General features: G+C 45.6%; 1 protein-coding gene and 1 pseudogene across 8 annotated transcripts in view; one reads left to right on the forward strand and one right to left on the reverse strand.

Moving 5' to 3' along the window:
• PLA1A (phospholipase A1 member A) overlaps positions 1-9,408 on the forward strand; it is a 32,804-nt gene extending 23,396 nt beyond the window's left edge. For 3 of the 8 annotated variants that reach the window (XM_054481999.2, XM_054482002.2, XM_054482000.2), the window contains 4 exons: positions 3,049-3,171; positions 4,697-4,805; positions 8,296-8,460; positions 8,979-9,408. In XM_054481999.2, coding sequence (XP_054337974.1) covers positions 3,049-3,171; positions 4,697-4,805; positions 8,296-8,460; positions 8,979-9,063 — 482 coding nt within the window. In that variant the 3' untranslated portion in view covers positions 9,064-9,408. Of the gene's footprint in view, positions 1-3,048; positions 3,172-4,696; positions 4,810-8,295; positions 8,461-8,978 lie in introns of those variants that run through there. The other 5 variants (XM_054482001.2, XM_054482004.2, XM_054482003.2 and 2 more) reach the window with 2 other exon arrangements.
• A 3,730-nt stretch (positions 9,409-13,138) lies between these two features.
• LOC129033773 (large ribosomal subunit protein uL16-like) lies at positions 13,139-18,131 on the reverse strand (annotated as a pseudogene).
• Between the last annotated feature and the right edge of the window lie 2,688 nt (positions 18,132-20,819).

Here is a 20,819-nt window from a genome sequence, read left to right on the forward strand (position 1 = left end):
ATCAGGAACAAGTTATTTAAACTCTCTGAACTCTATATCCTTATGTGAAAATGGGAACCATAACAGTACCTACTTTAAAGAACCAGTTGTGAGTATAAAATAAAATGGCGCACAGGAGATCACTAGCACAGGGACTGGAACCCAATCAGTAATAATTTCCATCCCTTAGTCAATCAGAGAATTTGGGAGAATAGTTAGGGTGTTTCTATCTTCATGCCAGAGAAAGTTTTTGGCTACCTCTTAGGAGCAAAGTGGACTACAGAGTCAACTGTGGGCTTTTCACGTCCTTATCAGCTCATTCAACAACCCAACTGGGAGACGTAAGGAAAGGGAAGCTCTGAGAGACTAAGTGGCATGCCCAAGGCTCCACGGCTGGGTGAAAAGGTCAGAACTCAACTCCAGGTCTCCTGACTCTAAACTCTATAGTCCTTCCTCACCACCACCATGCTTCCATCTTCTGAGAACCTGCTGTCTGCAGGCTGTATGTCTCAGCTCCCCTTCTGTCAGCGCCATCCCATCAGAGGTGGCATGCGGGAGGATGTTTTGTCTGGTGGTGGAGGTGGTGCTGCCAGGACCAGATGTCCTGACTTCTAATTCCAGCTGCTGGGCAGATTCACAGGAACCTGAGCTGGTGCCTCTGTGTCTGTGCAGCTAAGAATATACCTGGCAGGAAAGTGTGGGGAATGCCTGGAGACTAACAGCATGTTAAGTTCCCTGCTGAGGGGGTTCACAGGGCCATACTTTTTCTGACTGTTTCATATTTGTTGTGAGATCACCTCCCCACACCTTCAGAAGCATAGCCCTGTTGGTTCCAAAACCACAGAGGGGCACATAAACAGGCATGCTCTGCCTTGAGCTGTCACTTCTAGGGATGGAAGCGGAGTCCTCCCTGCTCTCCCTGGACAGATATGGGTAGGGAGAGGGTAGGGATCAGCAGCTCTCCAGCCACTCTCAGGCCATCATGGCACTGGGCTCCCACGCCTAGCACCCTTGGCCTGCTTTGACTTCAGCAATGTTGACCTGTGCCACGCATGCGCCAGCATGGGCAGAGGACCTTCTACCAAATAATAATTTTTAAACAATATAGTCCCTCATAGAACAGTTTTTCACATAGTGTACCTTCTCTCCATTACTTCACTCCATCCTTACCATGTCCTGTGTGATAAGTTGGGGGCTATTGCTTGTAGATGAGGGAACTGAGGCATGGAGAGGCTCAGTGTCTTAGGCAAGGCAGCATGGCTTGTAAGCAGCAGGGTTGGGCCTTGGATCCAGGCTCCTGACCAACCACTCAGGACTCTGTGTTGTATGACATGAGACATGTTCCTGTGCAGATTTGATTCCACTAATTCCCACCCACCCAACATTAGGCCTGGCTCCCTTGGGGCCTCCAGGGTAAGTGAAGAAAGAAGCAGGCCAGGCGCAGTGGCTCACGTCTGTAATCCCAGCACTTTGGGAGGCTGAGGTGGGAGGGTTGCTTGAGGACAGGAGTTCGAGACCAGCCTGGGTAACATAGTGAGACCCAGTCTCTACAAAAATTGTTTACAATTAGCCAGGCAGGATGGTGCTCACCTGTAGTCCTTGCTACTAGGGAGGCTGAGGTGGGAGGATTGCTTGAGCCCAGGAGTTCAAGGCTGCAGTGAGCTGATTGTGCCAGTGCATTCCAGCCTGGGCAAGAGAGTAAGAACCTGTTTCTGAAGAAAGAGAAGAAGAAGAAGCAGGAGAAGGAGAAGAAGAAGAAGAAGAAGAAGAAGAAGAAGAAGAAGAAGAAGAAGAAGAAGAAGAAGAAGAAGACAGAATCTTAGAAAACTTTCTTAATCAATGATACTTGCTAGCAAAGGAAGAAGTATTAATAATATAATATAGCAAACTCAACCCTGACAATTAAATTCCTAAAGCTTCTGTAAGTTAGCTATTTTTTCCACATTGCAAATATCATCCTTTCCAGTTCAGCCCTTGCCCATCCCCATAACAATTGATATCCCATAGTAACATCTGAGAAGGAGAGACAGATGGGGTGTGGTGTCAGATGTCCTCCTCTGTGGAGGGGAAGCATTCAAGGCTCCTTTCTTCTTGTGGGTTCTTGGCATCTTGGCACCTTTTTGTGAGCCCTGTTCCCAACCCCAGGGAGCCCAGATGTGCCATAGCACTCCTTCAACTTAGTGCTGAGTTCACCTGCATCCAGTTTATATTCCCCTACCCAATGTTAGCCCATAAAATATGGCAAATGAAAAAGTACAGGTAGAGGAGAGGCGAAGGATTGCATCTCTAGCTTTGCATCACCAAAGGAGCCTGGGAAAATTCCCTGAGACTAAAGTGATTGCAAAATGCCACCAGGTGCACCTATCCCTTAATAAAAAGAAAAGGACAGTGTGTTAGGGAAACTGTAATATTTCTTTTCTTATTTATTTATTTATTTAGAGACAGAGTCTTGCTCTGTCACCTAGGCTGGAGTGCAGTGGCACGATCTTGGCTCACTGCAACCTCCGCCTCTTGAGTTCAAGCAATTCTTCTGCCTCAGCCTCCCGAGTAGCTGGGACTGCAGGCATCCGCGACCATGCCCGGCTAATTTTTTTGTATTTTTAGTAGAGATGGGGTTTCACCATGTTGGCCAGGCTGGTCTCGAACTCCTGACCTCAGGTGATCTGCCTGCCTTAGCTTCCCAAAGGGCTGGGATTACAGGCGTGAGCCACTGCGCCTGGCTTTCCTTAAAATTGTTAATTTTGATTTTTTTTTGAGACGGAGTCTCCCACTGTCACCCAGGCTGGAGTGTGGTGGCACAGTCACGGTTCACTGCAGCTACAACCTCTTGGGCTCAGGTGATCCTCCCACCTCAGCCTCCCAAATAGCTGGGACTACAGGTACACACCACATGCCCAGCTAATTTTTTGTTTTTGTTTCTTTGTAGAGACTGGGTCTTGCCATGTGGCCCAGGCTGGTCTTGAACTCCTAGGCTCAAGTGGTCTGCCCACCTTGGCCTCTCAAAGTACTAGGATTTCAGGCATGAGCCACCATGCCTGGCCTGTAATCTTTCTTACCTTCTCTTGCCAGAGGGACAGCAGGTCCCAGGGGTATCACCGTGGCCCAGGCTGTACACCCAGTCTATGTTGGCAACACTCACTTTGAGAGCTCCAGCGTCCATGCTGCTCAAGGGAGAGTCTGGATGCCACACAGGTAACCAGTGGCCGCAGGGAGAGGAGCAGTCTCCTACACACACAGCCTGCTTCCCTGACGCTGGGTGTATGGAGAGGGAGCAGGGCTGTTGCTATATTTTATGAGTTAATTCTCTCTGTCTTTTTTTTTTTTTTTTTTTTGGGGGACAGAGTTTCACTCTTGTCACCCAGGCTGGAGTGCAACGGCGCCATCTCAGCTCACTGCAACCTCTGCCTCTGGGGTTCAAGTGCTTCTCCTGCCTCAGCCTCCCTAGTAGCTGGGGTTACGAGTGCCTGCCACTATGCCTGGCTAATTTTTATATTTTTAGTAGAGAGGGTTTCACCATGTTGGCTAGGCTGGTCTCAAACTCCTGACCTCAGGTGATCCGCCTGCCTTGGCCTCCCAAAGTGCTGGGATTAGAGGAGTGAGCCACCGCGCCTGACCTTATGAGTTAAATCTTTAGTTTATGTCTTCGTCTATTTGTGCTACTATGACACAGTACCTGAAACTGGGTAACTTACAAAACTCAGAAATTTATTTTCCCGCAACTCTGGAGGCTGGGAAGTCCCAGATCAAGGTGCCAGCATTCCATGTCTATAAGGGTTGCACTCTCTGCTTCCAAGAAGGTGCTTTGCTGTTGCATTCTCCAGAGGGGACAGACACCGCGTTAACACACAGCAGAAGGCAGGAGGTCAAAAAAGGGCCTTGCCAATTCCCTTGAGCCCTTCTATAAGGCACTATTTCATTCATGATAGTAGAGCCTTCATGACTTAATCCCTTCCCTCAAAGGCCCCACCTCTCAATACTGTTGCACAGAGCATTCAGTTTAAACATGAATTTGGAGGGTACACAAACATTCAAAGGATAGCCGTACATGATAGATGCATTTTGGCTCATTCAAGATCATCCCACCATGAATACGTCAGCAAACAAGGGGAAGTAAAACATTAGTATTACAAAATAACAAAAACTAACATTACTGAATGCTTCCTAGGCACAGGCACGGTCCTGAGGACTTCATACATATTAACCCACTTATTTCATACCTAGGGTATCTTTTTTTTTTTTTTTGAAGCGGAGTCTTGCTCTGCCACCCAGGCTGGAGTGCAGTGGTGCAATTTCTGCTCACTGCAACCTCCGCCTCCTGAGTTCAAGTGATTCTCCTGTCTCAGCCTCCTGAGTAGCTGGGATTACAGGCGTGTGCCACCACACCTAGCTAATTTTTATATTTTTAGTAGAGATGGGGTTTCACCATGTTGGTCAGGCTGGTCTCAAACTCCTGACCTCAGGTGATCCACCCGCCTAGGCCTCCCAAAGTGCTGGGATTACAGGAGTGAACCACTGCCCCTGGCCAAGTGTCTATTTTTATTATCCTCAGTTTACACTTGAGGAAACTGAGGATCTGAGATTATAGGTAGTCTGCTCCTGGGCACACAGCTACTAAGAGATAGAGCCAAGATTCCCAACTACACTGCTGCTCTCTGGGATTTTTGCCCATTGTACCTTCTGCCCTCTGGCCAGTCTCTGTTGTGCTTTGGTTTCCTAGTGCATCACAGCCTCGTGGAGTTTCACTTGAAGGAACTGAGAAACAAGGACACCAACATCGAGGTTACTTTCCTTAGCAGTAACGTCACCTCTTCATCTAAGATCACCATGTACGTAAGTGTCCCACCTGGTTGACCCTTCCCCTTAGGAGCTGGTTACTTTTTCATTTTACACACATAGACATCCCAGGTCAGGGACTGTGTGATTGCTGATGCATGGACCCAGCCGGCTTGGCTGGGGGCAGCACCTACTATAGATCCAGCCACAGACACATGCTGAGGAGCTGCTCAGTAGTGGGTCCAAATATAATAGATTCAGACGAGAGTAGGCAGGGCAGGCAGGCAGCAGGGATGGCATGTCCCAACATGTGGAGAGGACATAGGAATCAGGTCCCTGAGAGGAAACAGTACTCTGGAATCCAGACAGTGCGGGTATCAGGGATGTCAGTAGGGAGGAGGGCCTCAGTCACCATCCCAGGGAGGGCTAGCCAGAGCCTGGAGAGCACCCACTCCTGGGAAAGGAGAGCAGTTCTGGGTCAGTTACCAGAATGGAATCTGAGGCACAGGGTCAGTCAGCAAAGGAGTGCGAGCTGAGGGCCAGACTAGCGGCCAGGAAGGCTTGAGGCTGGGTGATTCCTGGAACTGGGGCTAATCATTCCCTTCCTTTGTTGGGGCAGACTTGGGCTTGGGGGCTGGTGGGACTACACTTGAAGTGAGAGGGCAAAGAACCCCAACTGTAGGGAGCCACAGCCTGCAGGGGATAAGAAGTCAGCAGCCATGGTGCATGCTTCTTTAAAAAGCAACCGGTTAGTTATTCACAAGCCAGGGGGAGACAGACTGTCAGATAATGTCACTGTCTCAGTCAGAGTCCGGTCAGGAAAACAGAGGAGGTCCCAGAGAAGGAATTTAGCACAGCAAACTCATTACAAGTGTGTTGGATGAGCTGGAAAACAGAGATGGGGACACAATGCAGAGATTACTCACAACAGGAGCCACTACAACCCTAGGCTAGAGGGACAAAGCAGGAGTGGCGTTAGCAAAGCTGGGTCCACAGGGAAGGCTGCTTGGCAGGAGCTGAACCCATGGGAAGTGCAGCCCCTCTGGAACCCCTGCCCAAAGCAGCCACCCACCTGAGCATGCTTCCACTGGGTTAGACCTCGCTGGAACCTGCTGGTGGGGGAACCTGCAGGGGAATAGATCAATCCAGAGCAAACAGGGAAATGACTAGTGCACACACACTTAAATGTGTAAGCAATGCCCTGAGAGTGACAGCATAGAAGACAGAGTCTGACTGAGTCTAAGGAAATGATGAGCAGGCTTTCCCGGAGCTACCCAGGCCAGGCTTAAGGAGAATGTGACACCTCTGGTGTGTGTGGAGCACAGATTTGGGGTTATGGGGATGGTGTGAGGCTGGAGAGGCAAGTCAGAGCCAGACCCTGCCAGGCCTTGAAGGACAGGTTTTTATCCTGAGAGTAGTTTGGAGAGCCACTGGGAGTTTTAAACAGGACAGTGATGAGATCAGATGTGAGTTTGGAGATATTTCTCGGGCTGGGATGTTGGACATAAACTCTGCTATGAGGCACTACAAGTTTCTGCTGGAAGGAGTGCACTTCTTCACTCCCAAACCCGTGGCCACTAGCTGGTGTTCCTTCCGGCTCACCCAAGGTCACACAGCTAGGTACAGCCATCAGGATTCCAACACAGGCCTGCAGGTGCCCACAGGGCCTTGCAGATTGTGGCTGGGTATCGGTAAGCCAAGTACCTTTCATTAGACCCGCTCAAAGTTGTGCTACTTCTAGAAGTGTGTTTTCATCATCTTCTAGCCCATTGGTAGGTCCAGCAACACTGGCAGGAGTCATGAAAATGACCCACAACCCTGACTGCACGTTGGAATCACCTGGAGAGCTTTAAAAAATACTGACGCCAAGCCCCCCCAACCCAGACCAATCACATCAGGGTCTCTGGGCATAGGCTCCACAGCTACACTTTAAAAGCTCCCTGAGTAATTCTAGTCGACATCCGCAGATTAGCGCTTCCTCCTCCACGAAGAGGTTCACATAACTCTTTTGAAGAAGGCGCCAGAACATGATTCACTTCTTGCAGATCAGAAATTGGGGGAAAAATGGGGAGAAGGTTACGTGTGGTCTTTCTCCAAATTTCTATAGGTTTAGGCAACTCTAAGATTTCCTTCTAATTGGAGAATTAACCTGGGCCAACTCCCCAAACCACTCACTTAAAAGATTTTTCATATTCCTTGTATTTTACAAACTCTTCAGTCTAAGCTTAAAGGAAACAATCTTATTTTTTCCTCTGAAATATTTCAAAAGACTTGTGAATTTAAAAAAAGAGGGAACGGTTTTTAAACAAAACTATACATGATCTTCCCTCAGAAGGAAAAAACAAGTGATATGACTAACACTGGGCCAAAAAGAACACAAAGAAGCCCTGTCACCACTCTGTGAAGGTCAGAAAGGAACGGGAAACCCAGTTAGCAAGGGTGGTTCCCCATACCCCCCCCTCCGACCCCCGCCGAGAGGAACGCAGCGCCCTCCTTCTTTCCTCTTTCTCAGAGTCCCACTTGGAGGCCAGGGAGGATCAGGAAGGGCCCCACAAGTCAAATTCCTTCCCTAGCTGGGTAGTGCAGCCCTGCTGGGCGCCCTCCTTGATCCCCAACTCACCACCCTCAGGCTCTGCTGGCTGGGCTGTGCCTTGCACTCAGCATGAAGACTTTCCTCATTGAATCTCACGATTTTTTGCTTTTGTCTCCAGTACCTAGTACCTAGGGGGTACCACAGCCCTTTTGGAAGCACCCTGCTAGGTTGATCACTTCATACTCCTCCCTCATCTTTGTCTCAGTCCAAAGTGGTGCCTGAATCTTTAAACATAAAGGGAATCTGGGGCGGGGGGGGGGGCAAAGCCAAGAGGGTGGGTAAAGACAGAACTGGATGCCGTTTTCACTCTGAGCCTCCTAGGCTGAAGTCAGTATGAACCAAACCCTATGGTTCAAGTTCATAGCAGCATGTAGGGAAGCTGGGACTTACACCTAGTTGCTATGTGACTCCACAGCCACCTTGCCGGGTTAGGTAACTTGTCCAAAGCCAAACAGCTGGGAAGACAAACCTGGGTTCGACCCAGCTCTGTCTGCGCTTCATGATCTGTTTTCTTGTTGCTGTTCCCACCCACACATTCATACTTGGCCTAAAACAGAAAAGTCCTTACACAGAATTCTTTGAAAAGGAATGTCGTAAAAGAGGGTTTCTACTTCTGGGTAATTGGATCTGAAGGTGAAGATCTCTTCCAGCTAGGAATCCAAGAATGAGGAACAGTTTTTCCAGATATAAAAATCCAGGAGCTACTATTTTTGTTGTGGTGTCCACTTGTTTATTCTAAAAAATCAACAACTACTTTCTTGGTCATATTCAAAGCTGTAGGTGTGGGCAGAGGGGCTGGTGAGGGTGACACAAAGGACTGTGGTAAGGAGCTAACCCCTTGGTGCATGACAGCCAACCAGTGCCACCAGCAGAGCCCGATCGGAGTTAAAGGGGAAGTATAGGTGGTAAGGGCTACACTCATTTACTTTCCCTTTACCCTTTTCTTGCAGACCTAAGCAGCAACGCTATGGGAAAGGAATCATAGCCCATGCCACCCCACAGTGCCAGATAAACCAAGTGAAATTCAAGTTTCAGTCTTCTAACCGAGTTTGGAAAAAAGACCGGACTACCATTATTGGGAAGTTCTGCACTGCCCTTTTGCCTGTCAATGACAGGTAAGCCCCAGTATCCACCTCCGCCCCAGACGCACTCACACATCAAGGATCAGTCTTGGCCTTAGATGTGCTGCCTGTTGAGGTTCAGTCTCATCATAGTGATTACCATCTTAGAAACGGAGATGACAGAGACCCAGTGTTTTCCAGAACCTCCTGTGGGACCATCTTGGGTTGGGGAAATTCCACGGTATTTGTTCTACATGTTTGGTTTCTACGTAAGATTTTATTAGAACAAAGTTTTCTCATTGCATATTTTCTCCTCTGTGGCCTCCACTCCAACTGTGTCACGGGTCACATTCATGGGTGTGGATCCAGAATCCACATCCCCTTTCCCTTCCTCTAAAGGCATTTATGTCATTAACCTTACCACCCCTGGGCACTTGGACCACAGGAACTGGCTCTTAATCCTAGGTGATTGCAGACTTCTTTCACCAGACATCATGGGAATTCAAAAGCCACACAATGCCAAGCCCTGTCTCCTCACCAGCCACTGCTCTCTTATTGCTCTTCTCTTCCAGAGAAAAGATGGTCTGCCTACCTGAACCAGTGAACTTACAAGCAAGTGTGACTGTTTCCCGTGACCTGAATTTAGCCTGCGTATAGTTTAACCTGGGCAGGACACATCTCCCTGCATTTTGTTTTGGTTTTTTTTTGAGAGAGGTGTGATGAGGGATGTGTGTGTGCAGCTTATTGTAGACCATTACTACTAAGGAGAAAGGCAAAGTTCTTTCTTATTTTCCCCATAATCAGCTACCCTGGAGGGGAGGGAGAACTCATTTTACAGAACTTGGTTTCCACTGTCGATCTTATGTACATACCCATTTTAGCTTTCCCATGCATACTTAACTGCACTTGCTTTATCTCCTTGGACATCTGTACTTAGGATTCAATAGAAACATGTACAGGGTAAACAATTTTTTTTAAATAAAACTTCATGGAGTATCTGAATCATTTAATTGTTTTACTTGAATGGAATTCTGTTACCTACAAAAAGTTGAGATTTATGCTCTGTGGGATTGGAGAAAACAGTATTGCATTATCTGTATTAAAATAGCAACTAAAAGAAGTACTTGGAAAAAGAGAGGGGATGAAGGGTAGGGAGGAAGATGGCACCATTTACCAACCCTTACCATTACCTCCTCTGGATATCTGGAAGGTTTGAGGGATCAGAGAGATCTTGGGGAATACAGGTAGATTTCCTCTGGGCTAGTGTTTCCCAAACTTTGATCTTTGTAAATAACCTTGTATCAGCCGCAGCCCAGCAAAAAACAGATGGCGCGCTCAGTCTGGGTTATTTGAGGAGAATTTAAGAAAAGGACTATTTGCCATAGTTTTTTTGTGGGGAAACCACAGGGATAATGCAGTTCCCTGAAGCTACTGGCAGTAGGAGCTGCTACTACCCTACCCGTGAAGAGGCCAGAGAAGGAGGGGAAGCACCAGGAGGCTGCAGACCTGCAGTGCAGGGACACAGCCAGCCAGCAGCAACCCAGCAGGGAGGGAGCAGGAGCACAGGTTCTCTGACTTCACTCTTCCTCCTCCCCCATTTTCCTGCTAGTGCTCCCCATTAAGGACACCCAACAGAAGCCAGAGGGCAAATAACACATTGACATGGCCTAACCAGGCCCGGGGCATATAGCAGGACAGAGAAGGTTGAAGAGTGGATGGGAAGGGGGTGGGGAACTAACAGATATGGCACACGCCTTCACCACTTTCTCAAATCCAGGTTCCCCCCTGGATTCTTTCATTCTTTAAATTCACTTTTTTAAAAACATAAATAAATGAGCTTTAAAAGGAAACTGCTGACTTGTTGATTCACTCTCCACAATAAAGACTGGGAGAATGACGTAAGGAATGGCTGCAATTACTTCATCTGGGCCAAGTCAGCCAGGGCACTGAGAGAGCTTCGGCCTTCGTCCAGGCCTTGGAAATGCAACCAAAAGGACAGGTGAGGCTCACAAAGATGTTTAACTGTCTGCATGATCACAGTCATGTCTAAAGAATACACATGTTCCCTGCTATGTAGGCTTGCAATTTTCTGTTTTGCCTCAAACCAAAAACCCTCCTTTCCTTTTCCTTCTCTTTACTCCACCCAGGTTCCTCCCTAGAGACAGTCTTACCCTGAGCTGTATTACGCTGTACTTCCATTTGCCATCTTGGGAGACACTGCTTAGCACATACTTCTTCCTTAGTTTTCCCCACTGCTCATTGCTTTTTTTTCCAAATGTGTATCACATTTCTATGATGAAAATCATATTGTGGGCCGGGCATGGTGGTTCACACCTGTAATCCCAGCACGTTGGGAGGCCAAGCCAGGTGGATCACTTGAGGTTAGGAGTTCAAGACCAGCCTGGCCAACATGATGAAACTCCATCTCTACTAAAAATGAAAAAAAAAAAAAAATTAGCTGGAAATTAGTCAGTGTGGCGGCACACGCCTGTAATCCCAGCTACTCAGGAGGCTGACGCACAAGAATTGCTTGAACCCAGGAGGCAGAGGTTGCAGTGAGCTGAGATCATGCCACCGTATGCCAGCCTAAGAGACACAGTGAGACTCCGTCTCAAAAACAACAACAACAACAAATCATGCTTTGTGATGTTGATGCTAACTGGTGTTAAACTGACTCAATCTGTTTTTCAGTGGCCTCAAATTCCATTCTGCTTTTGGCCATAGCCCTGGGTTTCTTTGCGAATATTTTCTTATTTTTAAACACTGTTAGACTTTCTCACATGTTATTTTGCTCCCACTTTGGATTATTGCCTTACATGGAAAAACCAGTTTCTCCACTCATAAATTAATCCTAGAAACAAATACAATGAGAACATTATAATGTTTAACATTCCAACTAGATACTGTGGTCTGATGCAGGCTCAAGTCCTGGGCCTGTTTTTTCCTTTTTTTTTTTTTTTTTCCTTTCATGTTCAGGAGGCAAAATTTTTTCTTTACTAAAAAGGGAAAATTTGCAAGTATGTGAGAGATGTTAAAACTTTATCAACACTGGCCAGGCACAGTGTTGTCCAGCACTTTGGGAGGCCAAGGCAGGCGGATCACCTGTGGTCTGGAGTTCGGGTGAAACCCTGTCTCTACTAAAAATACAAAACATTAGTCGAGCGTGGTGTTAGGCACCTGTAATCCCAGCTACTCGGGAGGCTGAGGCAGGAGAATCGCTTGAACCCGGGGGGGCGGAGGTTGCAGTGAGCCAAGATCGAGCCACTGCACTCCAGCCTGGGCAACAAGAGCAAAACTCTGTCTCAAAAAAAAAAAAAATTATCAACACTGAATGGAGACATTTTTCTATATGTAATCACTGGATGGAAAGCATATAAAAAAATGTATAACTGTCTATGAGATGGAATGTTGTTTAATGCTGGGTCTATGTGGTACCTAAAATCATCCTGTCCAGGGGTAGGTGGCCCACACTTTGGGAAACATGGCTTTAAGTAGATGGGATGTCTGTGGGGTCAGGGAGAGATAACACGGAACTCTGCTCCATGGCAGAACAAAAGCAGAGCTTGGGTCTCCCTTGCACACCCACTTTGCTCACTCTGCTGCAGTCTTTTCATGGACAGAGACTATTACAGAACTAATTAAATTCAACAGGCAGATTCACCACCAAGTGCAAGATACACTGCCGAAAGATACAGAACAATGTGACCTTGGAATAGCCATGCAACAAAAACATCCAACATTGCACAGCTTTTTACTATGTTCCAGGCACCATTCTGAGTGTTTCATATGTATTAACATATTTTATCCTCTCAGCGAGCCTATGAGATACATGCTATTGTTATCCCACTTTACAGATAAAGAAATCAAGAGGCTGAGGAACTTTCAAGATCACAGGTCTAGTAAGTAAAGGAGCCAGGATTCAAATGCCAGCTGTCCGCCCCAGAGCCAGGTGATTAATCACCACGCTAACCAGACTCAGAAACATGACAGAGAAGTAGCCCCTAAAGGTCCACAATGCAATCCTGTGGGACTGGATACATAATTTGCAGGGTTCAGTGCAAAATAAAAATGCAGGCTCCTTATTTAAGTTGAGAATTTCAAGATGGTGACAGCAGAGCATGAAACCAAGTGTGGGGCCTGAGTGGAGCCCTGTGCCCAGGTGTACAGGTCGCATACCCAGGAAGCGGGCCTTGCAGCCAGGTGAGCCACGCTGTCAATTCCCAGAGCCGGGCATTCCAGCCGAGCTTGTGTAGTGCAGCTGACTGTGAACCCAGACAAACCTCAGTTGGCTAAGGAAGAAAGTTGTGAAGGATGAAAAAAAGGTCATAGGGCCTTTGAGAGGGGTGCTAGTGTTTCTTACAGAAAATATTCAGACCCGGCTGGGCACGGTGGCTCACACCGGTAATCCCAGCACTTTGGGAGGCTGAGGCGGGTGGATCACCTGAGGTCTGGAGTTCGAGACCAGCCTGGCCAACATGGTGAAGCCCTGTTTCTACTAAAAATACAAAAATTAGCCAGGCATGGTGGCAGGCACCTGTAATCCTAGTTACTTGGGAGGCTGAGGCAGGAGAATCGCTTGAACCTGGGAGGTGGAGGTTGCAGTGAGCCAAGACTGTGCCATTGCACTCCAGCCTGGGCAACAAGAGCAAAACTCTGTCTCAAAAAAAAAAAAAAGAAAAAGAAAAAAAGAAAAGAAAAAAAAAAAAGAAAGGAAAATATTCAGACCCCAGGGGACATTCCTGTATTAACCATCACTAAATTTTTCAGATGAATGTTGTTTAAGGTTCCTCTACACTAGAGGCTGTGGGAGCTTGGTTCCCACTGCACAGCTTGGTGACAGGTAGGAGAGAGTCCATCTCCAATAGCATTTTGGAATGCTGTCCCCAACATCTGGAGCACAAGATGCCAGAGAGAGATTGGGATGGGTTGATAAGGGAGAAGATGACTTCCTATCCTCTTTCAAGGTCTGATGATCCACACTTTGAGAACAGACGTAGGAAAGACCTTCTACTCCTGTGTCCTACAGGTGTGAGATTGTCTAGCAACTGCAGAGTGGTTAACAGCAAAGAGGACATGTGTACTCACTTCTGAATAGCAGGGCTGGCTGCTTCAACAGAGCGAGAAAAAGGTGGGAGTAGGAGGACAGGGGAGAGGAAAGGAGATGGAAGCATGGATGGAGGTGACTGCAGTCAGATAAACAGTTGTTCGGCACACAAACCCAGCGTTCCATAAAGTCCTATGCAGACTCCGTGAGTTCACAATAGTTTCCCTTGCCAGCATCTCACAAACTCTGCCTTGATTACAAATCTTCTCATGACAAATCAAGCCCTTGGCCAACAGGGACTTTGTCTTGTCTGCTGTTGTACTCCAAGTCCCTAGCACACAGTAGGTTCTCGATTATTTGTTAGAAAATGAATAAATAAGTGGTCCCAGGAAGTATTTTCACTTCTAAGGCTTAATTATTGGCAGAATTCACCACTGAAGCCATCTCAGTGTTGGCTTTTCTTTGCGAGTAGTTTTTCACTAATTTAATCTCTTCACTTGTTACAGATGTATTCAGATTTTCTTTTTCTCTTGAATCTATTTCAGTAATTTGTACCTTTCTAAGAACTGTCCATTTTATTTAAGTTATCTAATTTGTTGGTACACAATTGTTTGCGGTATTCTCTTATAATTCTTTTCATTTCTATAAGGTCAGGAATGATGTCTCCTCTCTTATTCCTGATTTTAGTAATTTAAGTCTTCTCTCTTTTTTCCTTGGTAAGTCTAGATAAAGATTTGACAATTTCATTGATCTTTTCGAGGAACCAACTTTGGTTTTCTATTCTCTAGTGTGATAATTGCTACTCTAATCTTTATTGTCTTTCTCGATCAGATATTATTCTACATCATTTTTAAAAACAGCTAAAGCCACAAATCTGCCTTGACCCTTTTGTTTTTGCTTCTGCTCTGTCAATCTTCCTTGAGGCAGCAGATCTTTCATGACCTATTGCCCAAAAGGAATAGAGTCATAGGGTCACAGACAATTCTTGGAAAAATTTACATTGGTTAATATATCAAAATGATATTCTGCTACATATGCATAATTTATCTTCACTCTTGGACCACAAATATCTATTTCAGAGACAAATTTGGAGTGGAATTTTCCTTAACATTATCCTCAATAGAGCCTGAGATATAGATACACTCATTTTCTCACTCAAATCCTGAGACCTCAATGGTCGTTTACCAGACGTTGGAATTCCTAAATGAATACCATTGTCTTAAAAATCATATCCCTCAGATCAGAAGGCTAGAGTGCTCTAGTACAGGAGTCCTCAACCCCTGGGTGAGTGAACATTAAACCTGAGCTCCATCTCCTGTCAGGTCAGCTGTGGCACTGGATTCCAGGAGTGTGAACCCTATTGTGAACCATGCATGCAACGGATCCAGACTTTGCTCTCCTTATGAGAACCTAACTAATGCCTGATGATCTGAGGTGGAACAGTTTCATCCTGAAATCATCCCCCTCACCACCGTCCCCGCACTGCACTGGTCCGTGGAAAAATTGTCTCCCGCAAAACCAGTCCCTGGTGCCAAAAATGTTGGGGACCACTGCTGTAGTAGATACCTAGTCAGTTTGAGGTGTCGTTTTTTTTTTTTTTCAGGTGGACAGAAAGTAGGATTTATTGTTGGCCTTTGGGAGGGGCAGCACAGTGGAAGCCCTCATGAGTGCAGGGCCCACCACTTGTCCAGAGGGCCACGACTGGGGATGTACTTGACCCCACAATCATCTGGAATGAGCCGTTTCTCAGCCACCATGTCTTCACATTGAACTTGGTAATGCCCCACTTCTTTGAGATGTGGATCTTCTGGTGGCCAGGGAACTCGGCCTTGGCCCTGCACAGGGCCTCAATCACATGCTCCTTGTTCTGCAGCTTGGTGCCGGTGGACACGATGACGTGACCAATGTGAACCCTGGCCATAGTGCCCTGGGGCTTTTCAAAGGCACCTCATATACCTGTTTGGAGCCTGTCAGCCCAGCACAGGACAACGTCTTGTTGATGTGCATAACGTGGAAGGGGTGGAGCCGCGCTCGGATATGAAAGCCATCCTTGCCACAACTTTTTGTCATGTACTTATTGGCACAAATTCGGGCAGCCTCCAGGACTTCAGAGGAGAGCTGCTCATATTCATCTGACACCATGTGGCCACAGAGTGGAAACTCATCCACTTTTGCCTTCTTCCACCCCAGGTCAAAGATGGGAATCTCGGCATCAGCAACACCTCACCAGAAGAGAGGCTTTGTGTTGTTCTTATAATAATGGTAACACTGGGTGAGGCAGCAGCCCATGGTGACACCAGAATCTTCAGTGGCACGCCAAAGGGAAAGAGCTTGAGGTGTCTTTTGAACTTAAGAGTCATCCCTTTCTCTAAGAACTGACCCCATCTAGAAGATGGGCAGCCCCAATTGTACTGCATGACCCTGTCCTCAGACCCAGCTGAATGGACCAGAAGTAGACAGCTGACTGAATCTGGACAAGGTAGATTTCCTTCCCGGAAGTCTGAAATTACGACTAAGAGGCAGCCGTACTTGTCTTCTGGTTGTTGGAATTGTTCCATATGAACTCAGGAGCTGAGGGCGAACATATTCCATGAGAACAGAGAAACAGGGAAGACTGCCCTGTTGGAAAACAGAAACATGTTGCGGTTCTCCTAAGAGAAACAGAAACAGAAACAGAAGATGGTGACTGAGTCCCCGACAGCTTTCTGCTTTCCCTGATGGCTTTCTGATCTAGTCCCATATTAAAATCTAGTGGCATTTCTGACTTTGAATTCCATAAGACACCCCTGTGTCCTTATAAGTTCTCCTTTGCTTTGTCATCTTAATTATCAACATCGTCAACATTATCAACAAAAAAGATAAAACTTCCTGAACATTTACTATGTGCCAAGTAAAGTTCCAATTAGTTTACACAAATTATCTTATTCAATCCTCCCAATAAATCCATGTATTACTTCATTTTACATATGAGGAAACAGGGACAAAGAAATTAAGTAACCTGTCCACTACAGTTAGCAATGGATAAAATCAGGATTCACACCAAGGCCATCTGACTTCAGAATCTGAGCTCTAACCACCATGTTATACAGTTTAGCCTGCTCACGTTGGTTTCTAGCACTTGCAACTAAGACGTATTAGCTAAATAGGGCTCCTCAGTTTGGCCCTACTCTGCCTAGCTAAAATTATCCGCCATTTTCCCCAGTGTGCTGAAGCCAGCATTCCCCTAAAACATACTATGGTCAATGTCACCTCCATGCCTTTTTGCTCCTTCTCCTTCCCACCCCCCCACTTTCATATTCTACCAATAATTCAGGATCCACTTCCAGTTCTATCTTCCCCAGGGAACCTGGTCACCTGTATGTTCTATCAGTCAGTAACTATGCTGCCTTGCAATGGTGGTTAATAGCTTACTGCATGTATGTCAGGCCTCTATGATGAGACTGTAAGGTCTTTAAAAGCAGGGGCTATGTTTTCTCTTTCGCTGTGTCCCCAAAACACTATAATTCATCGTAAGCATGCAATAAAAGCTCCTTGAATTGAACTAAAGGCAGTAATCTTAGTGGCATAGACAAAGGCAGGGAGAGAAGGTCAGGCACAGAGAGGCTTACCTTTAAAGGAGAGCTTAATGTCTTTTCATAAGTGTCAGGAATGGCCTTCACGTACTCATCTTGTTTTAAAATTTTATGTGTCAATATTACATTTTAAAAGTTTTAAATCTCTATAGGAAAAAGGATATTATATTGAAACATAAATCTTCCATAATTGCTGAATTCTCACCCAGCCCTTGATCTCCTTGTTGAGTGGTCCCAAGTCTGACATTCTGAAAGTGACATATGCTGCTCCCCACAGCCTCAAACACATCTCTGATCTCACTCTTGGGCACACCCCAAGCCCTGGGATGACCATCACAACTCCCCCCTGCACCACCATCTCAGAGGAGGTAGGTTTCTTCCCTTTAAGAAGAGCATGGGGGTGATGAGAGTATCCCAGTGCCTGAGTCTTCCTAGGCCCTAGGAAGGCCTTGGAATCCTCTCTGATCCTTAGCATTCACCCTCATCTATGAAAACAACTGTTTGCATTATGTGTCCACTTAGTGTCTGACAAGTCTAAACTCAATCCATCCAAAAGCAAATCAACATCTTCCCCAAAGTTGTTCCACCTCTTTTTATGGTAATAGCTGCCACCATGATCCAATCATCCAGGCTTGAAGCCTGAGTCATCTTTGACTCAGAACATCACAGTGCTAAAAAAAAAAAAAATTATTTTAAGCCATTTGCCTCCTTCCCCCAATATATGATTTATACTCAGACTCTGTCTCTCAATATCTTAAAATGCATCTGAGATCTGTCCCTTCCTGTGTATTCCCCCTGATAAGGCTCTGGATTTTGGCACCATCCCCTGAACTACTACTCTCTTTTCCTGCTGGTTTGAATAGGGAGAGAAGCGAAAGAAAACTGGAAAGCGGAACTACAAGTCTCTAAAACCACAAGTGTTAACCTTACCCTTGCCAGAATGGGGCACATGAATTGTCCTACTAGCAGTTAACAGCTAAGTTTAACCAACATTTAAGAATTACCAACTACATCCTGGCTAACATGGTGAAACCCCGTCTCTACTAAAAATACAAAAAATTAATCTGGCATAGTGGCGGGCACCTTGTAGTCCCAGCCACTCGAGAGGCTGACGCAGGAGAATGGTGTGAACCCGGGAGGCGGAGCTTGCAGTGAGCCAAGACCATGCCACTGCACCGCAGCCTGGGCGACAGAGCAAGACTCCATCTCAAAAAAAAAAATAAAAAAAAAAAATAATTACCAAATGTCACACACGTGGCCTTGTGTGAGGTGCTGGGGTCACAGCAATAAGTAAGACTTCCCCAGCCCTCAAGTGCCTAGCGAGGGATGAGAGCTGAGGGGGGCAGTCCCAGAGGACTCTGTGAGTCCTGAAGGGGATTGGTCAATGCTGAGGGCGAGGTGAAGGCCAGGAGACTGTGCGTAGGGAGAGGACATGTGTACTAGGTTTGAGGGGTGAATAGGATTTCAGGCCTGAGGGCTGAGGGGTGGAGGGCAATTCCAGGCTATTAAGCAAAGGCTCAGTTTACAGGCTGGACTAATCCGATTTGTGTGCTATGTCCTGGGCTCCCCTGTGGCAGTGATGCAATCATGTGACAGTTGGTGGTCATGTGCTGGGTAAGGACACTTTCAGGAAGGATGATATCACAGAAGTGATATCTCATAATCACCAGATAACTTTCTGAGTAGGAGGCACATGTCAGGGCATGAATTCAATGGCGACAGATGCGAAACCGCTGACAGCATTGTTTTCACTTCTACTTCAAGATTTGTGTGGATGTCTACAGGAAACCAGGGGGTCAAAAATAGAAAGAGAAGAGGTGCTGAACATTGGAGATGGGCTCAATTTCCCCCTCCAGGCAATTCTTCTCCCCAGGGTCTCTCACGGGTTTTTGCTTTATACATATATGTAATGCTATTTTTCAAACATATAAAGAGACTGTTGTGGCTAATTTTTAAAACCTATAAATTTATCTAAAAATCCTATTGAAATCCAAATGTCTTTTGCCATTAGATAATAAAAGCACAACTTCTACAATGTAAGGTCTGATTCTTTGGTGGGGAAAAGGGATTAAAAGAGGTCCTCATCTTGAGAAACCACTGCTACATGCCATAGGTGTGTGATGACAGCCCTGCCTTGGTGACCCTCCAGGTTGGGGAGTGGCACCACATCCAGGTTACGTTGAATCTCAATTTACAGTGTATAGTGTACTTTTTTTTTTTTTTAAGATGGAGTCTTGCTCTGTTGCCCAGGCTGGAGTGCCCATTATGAGTCATAGAGACTCAGACTTTGAGTAAGAGAGAAATAAAACTTTGTGCTTTTAAGTAACATTAAGCCAATCCTGACTAATATCACATGGTAAGAAGTCTGGATTTTATTCTAAGTGGGATAGGAACTCATTTCAAATTTTGAGCCAGAGAGTGATAAGATCTTGTATATGTTTAAATGACCTCTTTACTGTGTGTAGGTTATAAGGCAGAAGGACTGGTTATAAGTCCATTGAAGTTAATTTAGAATGAAGTAGTGGTGGCTTGAAATTAGCAGTGGCAGTAGGGATGGTGAGTTGAATTCAGAATATACAGGCATGTACCATATAATGACATTCTGGTAAACAATGGACCACATATGGTGGTCCCATAAGATTATAATGGAGCTGAAGAAGAAAGTTTGAAGACTACCAGATATCAAAACTTATTGTAAAGCTACAATAATTACAACCAGATGGTACTGCCAAAGGATAGAAAAATAGAACCATCAGACAATAGAAAATTCAGAAACAGACCTATATCTATAGGAAAATTTGATTTGTCACAAAGGATAAGCTGAACACTAGTAGGGATAGGATAATCATTTCAATAGGGAGTGCTCAGTCAATTGCATAGCCACATGGAAAATAATGAATCTTGGCCCTTAGTCATATATACAAAAACCAAATCCAGGTTGATTGTAGGTCTAACTTTGAAATGTAAAACAATAAGAAATCTAGAAGGTTATTGGGAGAGTACCTTCAGGGGAGGAAAAGATTTCTTAAACATGACACAGAAAGCACAAATCAGAGACAGAAAGATTGATAAACTATTACATTGAAATTAAAAACTATGTTCATCAAAATATACTATTTAGAGAAAAACAATATCCACAAAAGTAGGAGAGTATATATATATAATCTCAATAAGTAACAGAAGGACTTTTAACCTGATTATTTGAATAACTCCTTTAAGTCAATAAGAAAAAGCATACAGGCTGGGCACAGTGGCTCATGCCTGTAATCCCAGCACTTTGGGAGGCCGAGGCAGATGGATCACTTGAGGCCAGGAGTTCGAGACCAGCCTGGCCAACATAGCGAAATCCCATCTCTACTAAAAATACAAAGATTAGCTGGGTGTGGTGATGCACACCTGTAATCCCAGCTACTCGGGTGGCTGAGGCCTGAGAATCACTTGAACCAGGTAGGCAGAGGTTGTAGTGAGCCAAGATTGCACCATTGCACTCCATCCAGCCTCAGGACAGAGCCAGACTCTGTCTAAAAAAAAAAAAAAAAGAAAGAGCAATAGACAAGAAAAAGAAACAAGAACAGATACTTCACAATAGAAGATATCCATATGACCAAAAAAAAAAAAAAAATGAAGAAGAAGAAAAGAAAGAAAAGCTACTCAACCCATCAGGAAAATAAAAATGCTGCTAAACATGCCCAAATAACTAAAATGAAAAAAAAAAAAAAAAACGACAATGCCAACTATTGCTGAGGATGAGAAGCATCTGGAACTCTCATACAGTGCTCATGGAAATGTAAATTGGT

Source organism: Pongo pygmaeus, chromosome 2 (genome assembly GCF_028885625.2).
Source record: "Pongo pygmaeus isolate AG05252 chromosome 2, NHGRI_mPonPyg2-v2.0_pri, whole genome shotgun sequence".
NCBI lineage: Eukaryota > Metazoa > Chordata > Mammalia > Primates > Hominidae > Pongo > Pongo pygmaeus.